This window comes from Ictidomys tridecemlineatus, chromosome 4, assembly GCF_052094955.1.
Source record: "Ictidomys tridecemlineatus isolate mIctTri1 chromosome 4, mIctTri1.hap1, whole genome shotgun sequence".
In the NCBI taxonomy this organism is placed as follows: Eukaryota; Metazoa; Chordata; class Mammalia; order Rodentia; family Sciuridae; genus Ictidomys; species Ictidomys tridecemlineatus.
Genome location: NC_135480.1, coordinates 190,857,009 through 190,877,456, shown reverse-complemented (window position 1 = coordinate 190,877,456; position 20,448 = coordinate 190,857,009). Strand labels below are relative to the sequence as shown.

Below are 20,448 nucleotides of genomic sequence, written 5' to 3'. Positions count from 1 at the left end.
GCCTTGCTAAATTGCCAGGCTGGCCTCAAACTTGTGATCCTCCTGCCTCGGCTCCCAGGTGCTGGACTCACAGGCCTGTGCCACAGCGGCCGCTGGCAGTGGTGTTCTTTTTAAGAGCGGGAAACACCCTTCTCAGCTCAAGGGCTTCTCTGGGAAGCATGGTGTGGAGGCAGCAGCTCTGCAAATGTGGCAGCCAGGCTCTGGGCACCGATGTCCCTGGCCCCCGCCCAAGGAGCTGCAACGCCAGGGCCCTGGACAATGTCGGTGCTGCTGGGAACGCTGTTGGTCTGATGGCTTTCAAAGGCCCAGAGAGGACTTGGGAGGCTCCCTGTGGCGCAGCTGGGGTGACCAAGCAGGAACTTTCTTCCATTCAGCAACGAAGCCCACCTCTGAGCCCCAGCGCGGCTGGGTGAGCAAAGCCCTGACACAGCCCGCCCAGTGCCTCGGACCACGTCAACTCCCCAGGCTGGGCCACCGGGGCACAGGGGTACCCTGTGGCATGAGCCCACTTAAAGACCTGGCTCTAACCAGCCCCCACCTCTCTAGGACCCCGTGGGTGGTTCCCTCCTTGCCTGACTTTCAGAAGCGGGTGCAAGGTAGGCTCTATGAGGTGAGTCACCACCTTGCTATGTGACTCTGGGAAGGGCTCTTCCTTTCCACGGGCCTTCAGCTGCCTCTATAAAATGAGGGGGTCAAGGATGTTAAATGGACAGCACGTGTCGCCCCACCACCTACTCCTGGATCCAGGCCGGACATCAACCGTGGATCATGCCATCCCCTAAGTCCTCAACACAGAATTCCCAGCAGCAACCGCTTAGACTTGACCCACCAGGTGAGATCTATTCGCCACCTGGAGATGAGACAAGTGAAAGGTTCCTTCTCACACTGACTTTTTCTTTTTCTTTAATGCCTTTCTTTGCTGAAAGGCCAAGCCAGCCTCCTCCTCAGCTGCAACCACGCCCCCCAGCAGGAAGCCTGCCCTGGGGGAGGTGAGATGAGCCCCCGAGCCAGCAGGGAGGCTCTGGCCCTGCTGTGGAACAGCCTCCAAAGTGGCAGCTCCACCCCGACCTGCCCTTGGCCCCTACAACTTCTTCCACAAGCACATGCCAAGACCAGGTTACTTAGATGCTTCACAAGATACTCAAGTACCAGGGGGAAGTCAGGGACTCGCCCAGTGCCAACTTTCCTCCCCAGCCCGTTCTTCTCCGTATCACACTGGCTGACCTGTGAGGCCGGGAGAGGGAAGCAGGGACCATGATTGTGCCGCACCTTGAAGAGCATTTTCCACTCTGCACAGCACCTACGTGACCGCCCTGGGCTGCTGACTAAGCACCCTGTCAAGTGCTGTGCCTAGGCTTCTTCCCGTCCTCACGTAACCGGGGGAATTTGCAGCTGTGGCACTGAGACACCGAGAGGGCGAGAAACCTGCCTGGGGCACCACACCTCCCACGTCACAGGCCCGATCCCCTCGCAGTCAGAGCAGCGGAGCTCCTTCTCGGGCAACACTGTGCCCTCAGTGCCAGTTTGGAGTCCCACACCCAGGAGGTGGCTAGGGCAGGAACGAGGCCTCATTTCACAGATGAGGACGGTAAGACAGACGGGCCAGGGGCCTCACTGCGGAGCAGCAGCTGAGATGGAAACCCTATCGTGGCTGGCACCAGGGGCTGTCCCTGTGCAGGCAGCGTCACAGGAAGGCTCCGACACTTCCCTGGCTTGGATGCTGGAGGCTTCCCTGGTGGACCTGGGCCCCGGCTCCACTCCAAGACTCAGATTCTGCTGCCCTCACTGGGCATCTCCTGGTAAGCATGAGACAGCTGCTGGGTCTGGTGAGTCTCACAGCACACACCAGAGAGAGCAAGGGCATGTCCTCTTCCCAGGAAGAATTCCACCCTGGGGGAACTCAGTCCTTGACCCCGGGGGTGGGGGTGAATACTGACGGCAGGAGGGCAGGTCCAACCCCTGAAAAGGCTTGTCTCCTTTGGCACTAAACACCTGTTCCAGACACTCTGTTCACCCAGATTCCGGCAGTGGAAGGATGACTGTTCCCAGTTTCCTTGACGTTGGGTAGAACCATGTGATTAGCTCTAGCCAATGGCTGCGAGCGGACTTAACACCGCTTCCTTTTGACTACAGCCAACGATTGCCAGGGGAGCCCACCCAGGGCTTGTTTGGCCAGCAGAATTCTACATAAGGGCTGATTTCTGTCTGAGCCCAGAGGAAGGCAGAGCCCCCTGTGACCCACATGAACATGCAGTGTAAATAAGAAATAAACTTTTGTGGAGTTTTAAGCTGCCAAGATCTCTTTCTTTGTTTTAGGACCTTTTGTTACTGCAGCATAACCCAGCCCCATTCCACCAGTTACAGTACCACTGTGAACATCACTTCCGGAAGCCAGGATCTTGCTAGGTACCATGGGCAGGAGTGGGGAGCAAGGGGACAGAAATCAGGCAGGTCCTGGAGCTCCAAACTTGAGGGGTTACCAGTCACCTGGCAGAGACATAGACACAGTGAAGGCCTCTTCTGTAAAGAGACAGTGGGAAGGTGTCCTAGTGAGGGCCAGGGTGGAAACAGACCCTTCTGACCAGAGGGATCAGGGGACGCTTCTGAAAGCAGATGGCACAGGTGTGGGGTGATCTGGGAAAAGGGCAAAGGCATTCCCAGGAGAGGGAACAGCGGGAGCCGAGAAGAGCAGACTGCTCTGGAATGAGAGGTCTGGAGAGATGAGCAGGACCTGGGGCTACGGAGGACCTGAGGCCATAGCCTCAACTCAGAGACAGGACAGAGTCGGTCCTGAGGCTGACCAGCAGGGAGCGGCACGGTCAGGGGTCTGCTTTGGCAAGGCCTCCCTGGAGCCAGCGGGCAGAGCAGGCGATGCTGGGCAGGGAGACACAGAAGCACAGGTGTCAGAGGTGCCGCACGACCCAGGCAGGGCTGATCACGGCCCGGACAGCAGAGGAGCGGTTGGGAAGGGGGCACGAGGCCGAGCCCAGTGGCTGGGGAGTAAAGGCCATAGGACCTGAGTGGAACCAGGTGGAACAGACACAGGGACCTTCACCATGAACCCTGAGGGCCACACAGGGTGCACACCAGGCAGATGCAGGCACTTAGAAAAAGGCAGGCCAGACCAACCAGTGACAAAGGAGGCAGCGGCACTCCCAAAGACACAGCAAGCTCAGGAAACGCGGAGGGCGGCGCGGATGGAAACGGAAGCCCAGGGTCTGACCAGACACGGCGACAATGTCAGGCTGCAGACGGTGGGCTTCGTTTCACAGAGCAGGGGTTGCCAACTTGTGGCCCTTGGAAAGACTCAGACCCACAAATATGTTCCGTTTGGCAGATTTCAAAAGTGCAATTTGTTGCCAACACTGAAAACCAAAAGAATTCACATCACAATGCTCGTTCCTGGCGTGCGATTTGTGAGACCTGGCGACGCTGAGCTCAGAGACCAGCTGAGGAGCAGCCACCCCACGTGCGTAGGGTGAGGGGCTCCAATTGGACCGGTCCCCGCCACCTGTCCTGCTGGCTCCGCTCTCCTTACACGAAACAAGACTGTTTGCTGGGCTTGTGGGCAGCTGAGCTGTGAGCCTGGCAGTGGCGCAGGAAGCCCAGTGGGGGACCCCGGGAGAGGAAGAGAAAGCATTGCTAGAAAGCTGGTTTCTACAGCTCTCTAAGAGGGCAAGGTGTGGTGTCACTAATCTGATCCTGACCAGGGATCTGCTCGGGCAGGACCTGAGCTGGGAGCTGCCCCAGGAACCGTGATCAAACCAAGGAGGGGGAAAGGCAGACAGGCAAGTGACCAGGGAGACACCGGCCCCACAGGGGACTCAGGAGGCCCACAAGGGCCCGACGGGTGGGTAGGGTTTTACCCGCCGGGGCAGGAAGATAAGAGCCTGCAGACAGACGCAGAGGTGGGTCTCGGGAGCACAGGCTTGCCCGGGCTGCTGCAGGGGCTCTCAGCAGAGGACCGGGCAGAGGCCAGGCCCACTCCCCCACGATGCTAGCCCCACATTCCCGCCCTGGTCCTGGCCCTGAGCCTCTCGGCTGGGTGCTCACCAAGGGTCTGCTGGTTGCGGACACCGCCAATCACCACGCAGATCTCTGCAGGCACATCGCCTGTCCCGTCCTTGCTGACCACCTTCTTCTCCTCCTTGGCCTCACCCTGCCAGATCACCTCCTGGATGTAGTCGTCGGGCAGCTCTGTCTTGACCTTCACCTCCGTCATCGTACCCTGTTCGGCACTCAGCGAGGCCTCAGCTGGCGCTGGCTCTGGGCCCTCCACCTTGGTGCTCTTCTGGCTGCGCTTCAAGCGCTCCCTAGGAAAGAGGAGAGTCTGCTCAGAGTGGACACCATCCCTGCTCCCAGGCCCAGCTGGGAAGCCACCAGCACAAGGCACCACAGAGACACGCAAGGCTGCGTATGGAGTGGACAGAAGGACCCCCGGCCCACTTAGCTTCCCACACAGTCTGGGTGGCTGCCCCAAGGCTCCCAGGGGGGCCATGAAGCACAGTTTGAAAACTGCCAGGCTGATACGGCTCCAACTAATGTTACTGTTAGGAGAGCGAGAGTCTAAAGAGGTCCAGATGTGCCCAGTTGACTCCTGGCCCTCGTTCGTACTGACCACAAGTGAGTTACCAGCGCCCTAGGAGGGTACCTGCAGCTGGCTAACATCTCTTTTTCTCAAACCTCAACGTGCACCCGCACCAGCTGGGGACCCTGATCACTGAGGGATGCTGCAGCAGGGCTGGGGCCTGGGGTTCTGCGTCTCTGACGAGCTCCCGGGTCAGCTGGTGCCTGCTCCTCAAACCACGTGTTGAGCAGCCAGGGTTTAAGTGTCTGGCGCAGGCCAAGCGCGCGTGCTGCTCGCTTCCCTCCTTGGCAGGCCGCCTGGAGAGCTCTCCAAGCTCTTCCTGCTCCTGCTTTACAGATGGGGAGACTCCAGCCCCCAAAGGCTCCTGCGATGGCCATGTTGGGGAGCCAGCCCCGGGGCACAGAGGCGGCTCTTCCAACACCAGAGAACCTGGAGGAGCAGCAGGGTCAGCACTGAGCAGGGCAGGGCATGCACTATGGAGTCTGTGTCACAGGAGGGCACGGGGGTCAGGAGCAGAGTCGTGACGGCCCTGGGCCACCCACAAAAATAGTGGCAGGCCAGACCCTGACACCCACCCCAGAACCAATCTCAACGAGACTCTCCATATCACCCTGTGGCCCTGGGACCTCATGAGGTAGGGAAACTGAGGCGTGCACACGCTGGAAATCGTCACGTGGCTGGCCCGGGCAGGCCGCCCTGGCCATGCCGGCCTCTCCAATGACCTGAAGGGCCTGGACTGTGACCTTTAAGGCTGGCTCAGGCAGAGCCCCCGGGCACACCTACTGAAGCACTTGGGGGTGCCGGAGCCAGCGGCAGGCCTGGGCTCTGGGCCTGGATCCGCAGGGGCTTGCTGTGTGGCCGGGCCAGGACCCGTCTCCTCCCAGGGTCTCAGCCACTCCATCTGCCAGGAGCCTGGGGCGCGTCATGCCTGCTGGCCCCACTCCAGCTGTCCCCCAGGTTGGAAATAGTTAGGGTATTGAGCCAAGAGGGTAGGTGGGGGCAGCTAGCCAGGAGCATGCAGAGGCCACCTGGAGGTGCTGTGGGTCATGGTGCCCGCCCCCATTCCTACGTCCTCGTCATCCCTAACGTGACTGTGTCTGGAAATCGGGTCCTTAGGAGGCAGCTGGGCTTAACGAGGCCAAGAGGGTGGTGGCCTCGTGAAGGGGTGAGGTGGCGTTACCAAAGCTCGTGTTCTTCTCCACACAAGGTCAGGGCGAAGGTGGCCACCTGCAAGCTAGGAAGACCCTCACCAGAACCGGAGCAAGCTGGGCCCTGACCCTGGGCCTCGAGCCTCCAGACTCTGGAGGAGAAACTGCTGTTCGGTGGAGCCGCAGGGTCTGTGCGCTCTGCTACGGCAGCCCACGTGGGCCAACAGGCCTTGGACAGCAGATGGCCTGGACAGGGAGGCTGGTGACACCAGCCCTGGTGGGCAACGCCACTCCGCCACTTCTGCCCTCACACCTGTGCCAGCCATCGCATCTCCTAGCCTCAGTTTCCCCATCTGCAAACGGGAGCCTCGGGAGTTGTCGCGTGGGTTTTCATCAAGCACAGGGGGAGCACCCACAGTGCCCGGCCTGTGACCGCTCCCACTTCCGTGAATGACAGGCCCTTGGGACCCTTCTCACCAGTGGGCGCAGAGGTGCCGCTCCCACCATGTTGCACGCCGGCACCAGACATTGTCCCGGCTCGGGCTCCTTCCACAGCAGGAAACTTAAGCCGATGGTCCACGCCTCAGAAGTCACTGGCTCATCTGTCTAGGGAACCCTCTGGCTCCTGTGCCCCGGGGAGTTCCTAATGCACAGGCACCTGCAGCGGACCAGCTCCTCTCTGCCTCCCACTCTAGGAAGCCCAGGCCCTGGCTGGTGGGCTCACATGTCCAGGGGTGTCAGGATGTGAGAGGTGGGACAGGCACCTGTCACAGGCATCCAGCGCTCAGCCTCAGAAGGGAGCCTCCCCACCTGTAGCCCTGGCAGCCCCCCCGTCACCCACTTCTGAACTTAGGCATCCAGAACAGAGTGGAAACCCAGGGCATCTGAGCGAGGAGCAAGACGGGCGGTCCCCTGGCTGCTGCGCCTCCCTAAGGGACACCCCGAGCTACGCTGCCGACCTCGCAGGCAGAGAAGCCTTGGGCTCCAGGCAGCCAGCAGCTGTGAGAGGTCACGAGGAACCCCCGAGGCTTCGGAGAAGGAGGCTCTTCTGCTGCTGCAGCGGGTCAGCAACAGAAGGCGATGCCTGGGGCACAGGCCCCACTCCCGGAGGCAGGAGCAGAGGCCGGGGACGTCCCTGTGGGACGCAGGTGTCATGGAGTGAGACGGGTCAGCACCAGGCTTGGAAGTTGGGTCAGCCCAGGGATAAGTGGTGGAACCACGATCTCAAGTCGTGGGTGACAGTGCTGTCAGGGCAGATGCTTCCCTGGCGCCCACCATCCCTTGCTGTGGGGGAGGGAGAGAGGAGCTGTGGTGTAAGCGTGACCCCAAAGGTTCCTGTACTGCAGGTCTGGTCCCCAGCGTGGCCAGGTGAGAGGTGGAGCCTAGTGGAGGTAACTGGGGTCACAGGTGCCACCCTCGGCAGGATGAGCACGTCCCACAGGGTGTGTCAGCTCCCACCAGGGTGGGCTGCTGGGCAACAGTGTCCCGCTCTCTATTCACACCACCTTCCTGTGTCACCCTCTTAAACACATCTCCGCCATCGTGATGCCATCTACCCTGAGGTCTCTCCAGAATCCAGGGCAGCCCCATGCCCCTGAACCTTAGGGACTGTGAGCTCAATAAGCCTCTTTTTTCCTTCCTTCCTCCCTCTCTTTCTGTCTTTCATACCAGGGACTGAACCCAGGGGTTCTTTTCTACTGAGCCACATCCTCAGCGGTTTTCACTTTTTAATTTTGAGACAGAGTCTCACTAAATTGCTTAGGGCCTCACTGAGTTGCTGAGGCTGGCTGTGAACTCGCACTCCTCCTGCTTCAGCCAGCCTCCTAAGCTTCTGGGATTATAAACCTCTTTTCTTTATAAGGTATCTAGTCTTGAGTATTTTGTAATAGCAGCAGAAAACAGACTAATATAAATAGTGAGAAGAGGGTGCAAGGATAGGACCTTACATGGCATGGATTGAACAGGCTGTGGATTCTGACCGACAGACATTCAAACCCAGGTTCTACCACTGTTGGGTAATGTGACAGAGGCCTGTGAGGGAGTGAGGACCTTGTCTAGACCTGTACATGCAGCAGAGACTGACACACTGATGGAAGAGCCAGCAATGCACTGTGTTTTTCAACATGAGAGAAACTGCTAGTGTTCCCACCACTAGCTGAGACCACATGGTGCTAACAGTCGGCCATTCCTGCCTGTCCTGAGGTTCACTGGGCACAGAGACAAGACAGGAGGTGATGGAACAGCCTCCTCCTCGGAAGCCCGTCACCCCAGCTTCCTCCACTGCCCATGTTCTGAACCTGACAGACTCAGTGTCCCTCCTGTTCCTGAGTCCTCACGGGTACCAGGACACTATGGTGGGGAAGGGGGAGCATGGAGCCACACAAGCTGGGTGTAACTCCCATCTGCCCACTCACATGCCCTGTGACCTCGGGCAAAGACTCCTCTCCAACCCTCAGTTTCCCTGTCGGACACAGGGGACCATGACCCTCGCTGGTGCAGGGGTGGGAGATGACGCCTGTGAGGAGCTCGGCCAGGGACCTGGCGTGGAGTGGATGTGCACACACGGCAGGTGCCTGTACGACGGTGGCTTAGTTCATGACGTCCTCCTCGCCTCTGGGAAGCCTTTGCAGCTTGGAGTCTGAGTTGACTCCCTGTCTGAATGTCACGTCCACCTTGCATGCACAGGTGACGCTTACAGCTGTCCTCCCACAGCGTGCTAATGAATTCATCTCGGGGCACTGATCACCTTTCTGACCTCCCTGTCTAGCTTCTAGCTCATCACCTCATTTTACTTCCTCTGCAGCCCTGGCGCTCTCTAAAGATATCTTGTCCGTTTATGACTCACCAAGCCGTTCACACCTACGAGCAGGTCTTGGCAGTCTTGTGTAGTGCTGCATTCCTAGCATCCAGCAGGCACACAGTAGGTGCTCCATAAATGCTCTACTCAGTCAATGACCAAAAGAATGACCACCTCCTGATAAGATGGCACTGGGACTCAAGCCTCCTGTGCCTCCCGAGGGTCCCCTGGGATGGAGTAGATCCTTGATGTGGGTTTGCAGAACTGAAGGACATCCATTTGCAACAGGCCTGGGTAGGAATGCATCACTGGTGACCCTCTCCAGACCCAGGGCACAGGGCAGAGCCGGGACCTAAGCCCATGAGTCTGGATTCCCCACCCTCTGTCCCTTCTGCAGACCTACCAGCCCCAGGAGATGGGAGGTAGGAAGCAGGGCCATGGCTCCGCCCATGGGAGGGCAGCCTCTCCTTGGGCTCCTTTACCCTCACCCTGTACCCCAACACCCAGAGGCCATGCCGGGTGACACAGCTGCAGCCGTGTGACCAGCCTGACCCCTTACTCAGCCCCGAGAGGAAAGAAGCCACCCTCCTTCACCCACAGGCACCATGGCTCACGACACCCCCAGCCCCAGCATCAAGGACACAGCAACTTCCTTCTCCTCCCCCGACTCCTGTGCTTTAGATTTACAAGCCCAACGTTGCTTTCCTCGGATGCTCTGCATTTAATTAGGTGTCCTAATAACAATGGAATTGCAGAAGTACTTATATCACTTTGAATTAGTGGTGCAGCTCCTTCTAACTTCCTTAAAAAATTTTTTTTCATATATCATTTTTTAAAATAGAGCTCATTATTTTAATTATATCCATTTAAATGTACAGTGGAGCCCTTGGATATTCTCAGCACGAATCATTAGGTATATTAGTGAAAAAGCACTCGGAATCTATCTACATGCTGACACTCCATAATCTATTCTATTTGTGTCGCTGTAAAATAGATTTATATATAGATAACTACAAAATAGTTGCTCAAGATATGCTATGAATTTTATATTTAACCCAAGTCACACTCCAACATAAAATCCAAAGTCGGGCACTAAAAGGATATTTTTCAGTAAGTACCTGCTATATGTGGTCACTGGTTACTGCTGACGTGGGTCTGCTGGAAGGGAAGCCAGACCCAATGGGCCCCTGCCCAAGGAGACTGGGAGCCCTGGCCTTTCTCTCAGGCAATGGTTCTCAAAGTATGGCCCTTTGAGAACTCGGGGTTCCATCACAAAGGCTTCGAGCACACACATAGCTGGAACGGGGAGGTGGTTGTTACAGTTTGGACCTAGAATGTTCCCAACGTTTGCATGTGAAAGAGTTGGTCCCCAACGTGACAGTATCAGAGGTGGGACTTTGGAGAAGGGACTCGACCATTTGGAAGGCTCTAGGCTCAGCAGTGGGCTGACCTGACGGAGCCATAACCCCACGGCAGACTGGGAGGCAGTGGGAACTGAGGAAGCAGGGCCTCACGCAGGAAGTGGGTCGCGGGGGAGAGGGGGTTGTATCTCGAATCAGGCCCCTTCCCCTGTCTCTGCTTCCCGGCCACCACGAGCTGAGCAGCTGTGCTCTGCCAGGCCTTTGGGTCCTGACGTCCTACCTCATCCAGGCCCAGAGAGATGCAGCCAGTCGACCTTGGACTGCAACCGTGAGCCAGAATGAGCCTTTAAGTTGTTCGTGTCGGGGATTCTGTCACTGCTGACTAACACGGGGGTGTAGACAGGCCCTCCCTCCCCCTCCTTCAGCAAGCATGGCTCTGCCTTTGGTTTTGACCCACACACATCTGGACCTCTTCACTTCATAGTGGGGTACAGGGTGCCCCCCCCAAATAAGATATGTTCATATCCTGAGCCCAGAATCTGTGAATTTGGGGAAAGGGCCTTTGCAGTGTAGCAGTTACGGGCGTTGGCACTGAGCTCACCCTGGAATTACTGGGGGGGCCCAACACGCACCGAGGGTCACTGTAAGATAGGGAGACCTGAGACAGAAAGGGAGGAGGCACAGAGACGAAGAGGAGGCCGTGTCACTGCAGTGACAGAGAACGCAGTGATGCGGCCACGAGCCAAGGAATGCTGAAGGCCACCCGAAGCAGGGACAGCCTAACAACAGGTTTTTCCCAGAGGCCACTAGAGAGAGAACCACCCTGGGGACACTTGACTTCAGACTTCTGGTCCCAAGAACTTTGAAACAGTAAACTTCTGTTGGTTTAAGTCACCCAGTTCACAGTACAGCAGCCCCTTTTCCCTGTGGGGGACATACTGCAAACCCCAGGTGGGTGTGTGAAACCATGGTAACCACACCCAACCCACAGACACTGTTTTTTTTTTTTAATTTTCTGTGCTGTCTTGTTCTTTAGTGTTGCCTCACAGCCCAGAGTTAATTTATCCTTCCACGTCTTATACCCTAGTGCCTCCTTCGCATCACTACTCTTGGCCATTATTAAGTGATAAAGGTTACTTGAGAACAAGCACTATGATATTAGTCAGAGAGTTTACCTGAGAACTGAGAGAGGTACTAAGTAACCAGTGGGCAGGTAGCACATACAGTGTGGATACCCTGGACGGACAGCGAACAAAGCAGGACTCTGTTGAGATTTCATCATGCTACTCAGAATAACAAGTAATTTAAAACTTACACATGGTTTATTTCTGGAATTTTCCATCTGATATTTTTGGGCCACAGTTCTAAAATTGCAAAAAGTGAAACTGTGGGGAAGCGGGAACTATTGTCATTTGTTAGAGCAGCCACAGGAAACCCATTCATTCTATAGGACTACATTTGAAGAAATGGCTTGAGAACAGTAATGCTTATAAGCCACTGCCCTCCGCTACCCACAGCTTTTACTCTTTTTGTTCTTATGCATCCCTGTTACTGAGTCTGGACTGTCCAACGTGCTTGCAGACTGCCGGGGAGGGTTTTCAAAACAAATCTCTTCCTCTGTGTTTTACCTGTTAATTCAAGAGCTTATACCCCCTCAGTCACAAACGGCACCACCAGAGCCTGGGGCCAGATGGGGAAACCAAAACACAGAACAGGACCCATACTTTGTTCACTTCCACACCCCGACATTCACAAGTGAGTAAATGGCAGAGGGATGAGCCTAGTCTGAAAAGTTAACTCTGGCTCCTGTCCTGCTGCTACCACTAAACCCTGCAGCCTCAGACAACGAACCACGTAACTTAACCACAGACCTGAGGCCTGAAGTCACGCTATCTCTGGGCAGGCTGGAGAAAGAGGCCCAGGTGATGCCAGGTGCCCCAAGGCCAGATGACATTGTTTCTAGGCACAATTTCTATAACATTCCACCCCAAAATGCTGACACTTGTTCTATCAAGTCACAGTAAATATGACAAATTCTCAGCCACCTGAGCTTCACTCTGATTCCTGCTACCAATTCCCTAGGCTGCCCTTTCCGTGACTCGGGTTTTACTCTTCTCTTGAGATGGCCCTCACTATGTGGCTCAGACTGGTCACGAACTCCTAGGCTCAAGGGATCCTCCAGCCTCAGAAATCCAAGCTGCAGGGACAATAGCCATGCACCCCTGTCACGGGCTGCTGGGACTCAGTCTTTCTGAACAACACAATGAGTGGGCTGGAATCTGAGATGTCTAAAGCCCTGGTAGAAGCCCGCCCCTCACCCAGCAGATGTGTGCTATGCTCCTGTGCAGACCCCTCGGCCTCCAGATCAGCCCGAGGACCACTGCCCTTTGCCCAAGGGTGCCAATTACTCTGGCCCCTCAGCCGAGACAACACGAGGGGAGGGAAATCCTCCCATCCCAGTGTGTCTGGACACTTTGCTGACCTGCCTCAAGAACTCAGCTTCATTGGAAGACACCACTCCGTGGAGAGGGCGACCATCTGAGGCAGAGCTTGCTACTCTCCGCAGATGCACGGACGCTGGGAGGCGAAATGAATTCACACACACTCCGGCCCCACTCCAGGGCCCAGTCGACCTGCTGCGGAGGCCAACTTCAGACCAGCCCCCCACACCCCACGCCCCACTGATCAGTGCCACTGACTGGCATCTGCTTGCAGACGGTGGCAGGCCCTCTCCTTGGCGGTACTCCTTAGTCTATTGAGGCTGCTGCCTCAACCTCACCCCCAGAGTTGCCCCTCTAAGGCCCCCTGCGACGCCCGCTCTTCAACCCACCCCCCACCAGCAGCCCTTACGGAGCCGCCCTCTGCTCTGATCCACTCTCTTCACTTGGCTCTGGGTCAACCGAGGGCCAGGCCTCCACAGTGGGGCCACTCTTGTGCCCTCGCTGAGGTGACCCCCTCACCTCCTGACTCTGTGGGCAGCCCCCAGGGTCAGTTCTAGAACTCCTCTTTATCCACAGCCCCATGATCTCAGGAAAGCTCATTCTTTCAAAGAGTAACTGTGTGACAGTGAATCCCAAGTCCCACCTCCCGTCACCTCCACCCTGGAACTCCAGACCTGCACAACCACGTGTCTGACACCCCCACTCAGTGCCACGTGGGCACCTCAAATGTCACAGGTCCTGAACTGAGCACCTGCTGGGCCTCACTCTGTGCCAAGACAGGACAGTCCTGCCCCCGGCCCGGCGCTCTCCCCACTCAACCCCGGCTCTCTGACACCACGACCCAGCAGCTGCAGCCAGCTCCACTTCAAACAGCACCCTGTCCCCTGGACAGCCCCCGACTCCTCCCTCTCTCTCACCCCCACTAAGGAACCTACCAGCACATCCTGTCACCTCCACCTGCCAAGTATGGCCAGACCCTGACTACTGTCACTTCCCCACGGCTACCACTCCAGCTTGAGCCTCCCTCCCTCCCTCCTGCCCTAATCACCTGACGACCAGGCTCTCTCCTCCCTGTTCATGGCCCCCCATCTATGACTGAGAGCGCGGCCAGAGCAACGCTGTTTAATAAGCCAGACCTGGTCACTCCTGGGCTCATGGCTGAGGGCTGAATCATCGATGGTCCTAGTATCCACCCAGCAGTGCTCTATTACCCTGTCCCTGTTGTCATCTGTTTCCCCAATTGGAGTGCAAGCCGCAGAGGGATGTGACTTGGTCTCACGGGCCCAGAGCACATGGTGGTGAAGGTCAGTAAGAGCCTGTCCACCCCGCAGACCAGGTAAGGTCAGCATCGGCACCTGCCGTGTCTGACACCAGCAGGCCCTCTCTGCAGTCCATCTCTGTCCCTGCAAGTGTCGATGGTCCCCAGCTTGGTGAACACGCAGCAGTGAGTACTCAGAACTGGGCGACGCCTCGCTCACAGGGCCCTCAGCGGAACGGGGGCTGGGGTGTTCTGCGGAGGCCAGTTTCCTAAGTGCCGCTTAGTCCTTGAAAGTTGCTCTTCTCTTTCTGATGGAAGACTTCCTAAACTTTCCCACTTTCTGAAATGCCAAGATAGGGTCCCCAGGTGACATCCTGACACCATCATCTTCTTCTTTTTAGTATTTTTAAGTTGTAGTTAGACACAACGTATTCATTTATTTAAGGTGGTGCTGAGAACCAGTGCCTCTCACATGCCAGGTGAGCGCTCCCCCACTGAGCCACAACCCCAGGAGGTAGGGTCACCATGGTCAACCCCAACAGGAACAGACTCAGGCCTCAGGGGACAGGTGGCTGACCCTCTAAGGTCCAGGGCCTGCATCCTCACACCATCGCTTCCAGAAATGCCTTTCTCCACGGTCCCTCACCCCCTCAAGTAACATGGAAAGTGACTGCCATGGTTTGGATGTGGTGGCCCCCCAAAAAGTTCGTGTTAGAAAGTGCAGGAATGTCCAGAGGTGAAATTAAATTATGAGAGTCGTACCTCCCCGTGGGTTAACCCACTGACGGGATAATCTGGGCAGCAACTGCAGGCAGGCAGGGAGAGCTGGAGGAAGCAGGTCACTGGGGAGTGCCCTTGGGGACCTGCCTTGGCTCTGGCCGCTGTGCCCTCCCTCTTCCGCCTCCTGCTCCCGAGAGGCGGGCAGCTTTCCTTGCCCACACCCTTCCCTAGATCCCGGCCTCCCCTCGGCCCAGAGCGATGGAGTTGGCCGCCCATGGACTGAACCTCTGAAACCGTGAGCTCAAGACAAACTTTTCCTCTTTAAAGTTTTCTCGTCGGGTATTTTGGTCCCATTGATGAAAAGCTGAGTGACACAGTGGTGACAGGGACCGCCAGGACGTATGGAGCGTGTGCAGCACGCCAGGTGTGGCACTTTAGGCCAAGGAGTCACCCTCTCAGAGTTCCTTCCGCCTGACGCCTTCTACAGAGGGCAGTTTCTGTCTCACAGAAAGGCGTGGGGTGGCCTTTGTCACCGTCTCTCAGCTTTCCAGTGACAGAAGCAAGTCTACCAGGTCTCCCGACTCCAAAGCTACGACTTCTAACCATCTGGACAACTTTGGCTTCCTCTTCTCAAAAGAACTGAGAAAACAATAGAGATACCTGTTGAATGAACCAACAAATACATGACTTCACCCCAGGCGCTCCCTGAGATGGGGCCTGCCTTCCCTGCCTCCTGAAGCCTCCAGGGAGCCAGGCTAGGCACACAGAGACCCCCAAACAGCGGCACCGAAGTGAGGGAAGGAAGGGAGGGAGGCTCCGCCTCTCCCCTCAGCCTCTCCCCTCAGCCTCTCGCCTGGAGCAAGACACAGGCCACCAGCAGGAGGGATGAGCGGCCCTGCACCTGCCGCTCCCCCGAGTCTCAAGTCTGCACACGTCACCTGCTTCTGTTACCCCCTCCTCTGTCACCCCCAGCTGTGACTTCCACTTCTGTCGTGTATCGCTGATATATTTTAATAAATAGCCAAGTAGAAAAGATTAGATTAATAGATTGAAACTATTAACCTATTAAACAACTCTAACCAGTCTAAAACTCAAAATAACCCACAATGCATAAATATATCATTAGTTTGAGATAATTCTTAGGCACTTAATTTTCTTCAATGCTCGGTGTCACTCAGCCACAACGTCGGGTAATACTGTACTTTGGAAAGACGACATTAAGATTTAAATATTAAGAATAAATTCCCTGGTTAATTGAAACCTAAAGTGGGGGAAGCAGGGCCCTGGCAACCCCGCCAAGGCACGAACCCTAGAATGCGCCAGGTGGGCCCTGCAGTTACAGCCGGGGGGACTTCCTTAGCAGGTGCTCTGGCCCCTGGGAGTGGGCCCAGTCCAGGTCTTTAGAAGGAATTAGCGCGACGGCATTGTAATAGCACACGGCCTTGGTTCTCTAGTGGCCCAGCAGTGGTGCAACTCTGACCTGTGAGCAACATGTGGACAGCCACCCGTGATCTCCCTGCACACCTGTCCACACACAGAGCGAGGCAAGGCCACCTGCAGCTTCCCCTCACCACGCAGGTGGGGAATGGAGCCCACAGAAGGGCCCGTGTCCACTGTCCTGCAGAGACCCTCCAGGGCACACACAGGGTTTCTGCAGACCACAGCGGGCAGGCAGCGCCGGGAAGGAAAGAGTGGGCTGTCCCCAAACCCACGTGTGGTGTGAAAATAAGATCAGTGTGATCTTGCCCACCAGCGACTTCCTGCCAAGACTATGACTGAGCCATGATCCCTGTCTATGCTCTGACCTGGACCCCCTGGACCCCCTCCTCCTAGGAGTGGCGGGGCGCGAGCTCCTCAATAGGACCCTGCTCCTCCACTTCCTTGCCATGCGCCTGCCACACACCGCTGTCCTCGACGGACTTCTTCCTGCTGCCGCTCCAACTGGCCTCCCTCCACCCACGAGCCGTCCTCAAGACAGAGGGCGACGCACGGAGGTCTGCAATAAAGCTCTGAGCACTCTAGGGACCCCGAGCCCAGGGTTACTTGCTGCCTAGAACAAGTGTCCCAGGATGCACAACAGGGACTGTCTTGGCCACAGGCCATCAAGAGAGGGACAGTTTCCTTAACCCACCCAAACCTCCCTCTGCTCACGTGCAGATCAGGAGTGACGCTAAAAACCAATGGAGAATGGAAGGACAGGTGCATAGGAGGCCCCACGCAGCACCTCGCCCAGCCAGCCCCCCCTATCCACAGGGCCCACGTCCACTGTTCCACCAACTGCTGCCAGAAAATACTCGGGAAACCCGAGTCTGTACTGAACACAGACTTCCTGTCGCTGCTCCCTTAACAGAGCAGCCTAACAACCACGCACAAGGCACTTACGTTGCATTAGGTGCGACAACTGATCCAGAGGTGATCTAGGGGTACGGAAGGACGCACAGCCTCCGTGCAAACGCTGCGCTGTTTTTTATGAGACTCAAGCACCCTCAGATGTGTATCCATGGGGTGCCCTGGGAGCAGTCACATGTAGATTCTAAGGGACAACTGGACCCCACAGGGACCCTGTTAATGCTCTTTGCTCCTGTTCCCACGAAGCCCTCACCAGACAAAATGTGAAAAGCTTGGTCCAGCTATGAAAAGGACGAGCTCTCAGGACAAGGACAGAATACTTCACACAGGAAGGGAAGGGAGGGATTGTCAGCTAGGAGCGGGAGAGGCTCGGGACACCCCAAAGCCAGGCTCACTGTGGGAGGAGCAGGGAGGGACGATGCAGGAGGTGGCCGCACAGCCCGCCACCCTCCTTCACCAGCCACTCTGCGTGGAGTGCAGAGGAAGCTCAAGCCCGGCACGAGCCGGCCAGCCAGCGAGGGCCAGGAGAGGCCTTCTGCGATCAAGGGCCTTTGGCATGACGGAGCCGAGAAACAACAGGTCTGGGCCTCTCAGCGACCACCGAAGGCTGCTCTTTAGGACGTGGCAAAATTCTGAGCGCTCTGAACTGATATCCCCAGGTTCAGGAGAAGAACTGAGTTTGCTCCTGGAGCACCAGCGGGAAGGTGGCGCTGGGTTGGGGACGGGTCAGAGTTCCCCAAGAGTCTCCCAGCTCAATGCTCTTTGCTGGGCCACCCAAGCTCAGGTGCCCTTTAGAAATGACTCATGGATTTTTACTCACAGGAATTGTGGTTTGCATTTCTAAGACTGTCTCCTGAGGGCAAATTTAAAGCTGCCTGTGAATTTTCCAGAATCTGCCCTCTTCTACAGAATCTAGGGTCAGTGGTAACTGGTTAAGCAGAGGGTGAACTCTGCCCACCAAAGAAGTCTCTGGCCCCTCCGGATAAGGGTACAATCCCCTAGAGTCAACCTGCAGTTTATGAGTTTTGTCGACCAACTTTGCTCAGAGTTCAGCAGGGGGAGACTCTATTGTTGGAGACAGAATCTGAGCTCCACACACAGGAACATAACCTAGAGTCAAGATGAGGCTGTCTTCTGCCTGAAATGGTCCCGGTTTCCAAATAATTTGTTCTGGGAGTACCACACTGTCCACTGACTAGCACTAGGCCGAGTGTGACTGTGAAATTTTGTACAAATGAAATTAATTTGTTCAGGATGATTTTTATTTTATTGTTGGAAACCAAAAGCCAAATAAGAAGATTATTTAAAGAATAATTACGCAGCCACACACACACGTGGTTACAATTAAATGGTCCACTGGTACAGACCTTGGCTGAAAGGGGGAGACCCAGCTAGTTCCAAAGACATTTTACTATTAGAGTGACCTCAGAGGAGTCTATCCTCAGTTCACTCTGAAAAAGAACAATTCCAACTGTCAGGCACAGCCACAGTGGTGCACACCTGTAACCCAGTGACTCAGGTGGCTGAGGCAGGGGATTCTAAGTTCAAAGCCAACCTCAGCAACTCAGCGAGTCCCTAACTCAAAAAGTAAAGATGGGTTGGGGGTGTGGCTCAGTGGTAAGCGCCCTGGGGGCAATGGGGGCAATCCCTGATTAAAAAGAAGAACGGACACCAGTTACAACCTCAGAAGGGAGGCTGAGGGGGGCAATGTGATCTGTGTAAACCACAAGACCTGATCCTGGCCCTCCCACAGCAGATGTCATACCAACATATCATCACTCTCTGCTCCACATTCCCAGGGGCCCCGACCTCAGGCAGTGTAACAGCCAACGTCCTAGCACTTTTCCTCGCAGCCACAGCAATGCAATCAGTATGCTCCATCCCCACTCTCTTCCCTGAGTCCAGGCTCCCTGAGAAACCAACTGTCACCCATGGCTGCCCTCTCCCAGGAATCCAGCCCGCATGGTGGTGATGAAAGCGTTTACTGAACACCTACTATGGTCCAGGCACTGAGCGCAGGTACACGCACTGTCAGTAGACTTAGTCCTCTGACAGCACTGGGAAGGTGGTCCTAGTGACACAATCCCTGTTTTACAGATGAGGAAACTGACAGGCAGAGAGGCTATGTGACCAACTCGAGGTCACACAACCAGGCCACGAGCAGCACCAGGATCTGCACCCAGGCTGTCTGAGCTCTTCCTCTCTGGGCCAAGCTGCTTGGGCCCCAGCAGGGCTGGAGAAGTGAGGAAGACGCTCAGCAGATCAGGCAGAGAGGGCAGGGAGTGGGGGCTCTGGAGGGAAGCTCACCCCAGCCTGGGCCATCCTAGGGCGGAACAGGAGGCTGTGCATTTCTGGACGTGGGCTTCAATCCGGAGCCCTCAGGCCTGAAGACAGCCTTCCAGACACTCACGGCTGGCCCCCGTCACAGTTGCCAACTGTCCTGAACCGAGGCAGCAGCTCTGGGAACACCTTGCCCCTGCTGTTGATTCGCCTACCGGCAGCCGAGATGGTCCTTTGCAAACCAAGTCACATCAAGGCACCTCTCTGCTCAAAACGTCCCGCGGCTCCCCATCTCATGCACAGTAATGGCACAGGCTGCGCACGGTGTCCAGTGGCCTTGCAGTGCTCACGCTTGCTCGGGGGCAAAGAATGTCCCCTGCACCGGTGTTCTCCCTGCCCAGGAGGCACTTCCCCAGACTTCCCAGCTCGGTCCCTCACATCTCCCAGAGATGCCTCTCCCGACCTCCCAGATTAAAGAGATGGCACCCGCTCCAGGTCTCCCTGTCCCCCCACACTGCACCTGTGACCAGGGACGAGTACATGGTTTATGTGTTTCTATCATCTGTCCCCCTCCCCAGGACACCACTCCACAGGGGCAGGGCTTTCGGTTCTGTTCAGTGCTGTATCCCTGGCACCGAAGGCAGAACGTAGCGCTTAGTAGGCCCTCTGTAAATACCCGTGAAGTGAATGCATGAGACTTGGTTTCACCATCTTCTCCCTCCAACCTCCCATCTATAGGATCCTGTCTCATCTTTAGGCAGCTAGAATGTTCCAGGGAGCAAGGGATCACGTGACCTCTCTGCCCTGTGTCCTGATCTCTAAAATCAGAGTGTGGGATTGGACAACCTGCAGAGCCCTTCCGCCCCAGGCCTCCAGCTCACAGCCGGCATCGCTCTTCCTCCCTGGAGCCTGCAACTGCAAGAACCTGACGGCAACAGCAGCAACTCCTTCAGAACTCCTCTCTGCAGAGGCCCCAGGCCCAGGCCTTGGAGTAAGCGAGGCTCGGCGGCCGCCTGGCCATGTGAGCTGTGACCTGCACACCAGGTCACCCCCGACCCCGGGTGCTGGGTCCCTGGTCTTGTAAAATCCGCCCAGGCTGGGTTACAGGAAGTGAACCAGGCCACGCTCGGCTGTCCTTCAGATCCAGAACACACCTCTCCTTGTCCCCTCCATGTAACACTGATTCCTTCGCAGCCCGTGCTGTTGGTCTTGGGGTCCAGCCAGAGGCCCTCTGGAGAAATAACAAAATTGCGTGTTCCAGGCCAAAAGGCGGCGCGGGATGAAAGCAGCGCCGGGTGTAATAACAGAGCGACAAGGCAGGGCCGGAGCCAGGCCCGCCCGGGCGGGGCTCCTCCCAGGTCAGTCCTGCCCGTGGCCCTCCAGCCTCACTCTGACTTTGGGGAGCCTCCACACCTCCGGTTCTCATCAGAAACGGAGACTAAACGAGCTCTGAAGCCCTACAGAGCACCCCCGGTCTAAAGCCACCCGGGGGCGTCAAAGCCACCA

At 56.6% G+C, this 20,448-nt stretch overlaps 1 protein-coding gene across 17 annotated transcripts in view; it reads right to left on the bottom strand.

Moving 5' to 3' along the window:
* The window catches only part of Znf618 (zinc finger protein 618), a 153,093-nt gene that overhangs the window by 50,549 nt on the left and 82,096 nt on the right, over positions 1-20,448 (bottom strand). For all 17 annotated transcript variants that reach the window (XM_078047999.1, XM_078048000.1, XM_078048009.1 and 14 more), the window contains one exon: positions 4,054-4,313. In XM_078047999.1, the coding sequence (XP_077904125.1) occupies positions 4,054-4,313 (260 nt within the window). The remainder of the gene's footprint in view (positions 1-4,053; positions 4,314-20,448) is intronic.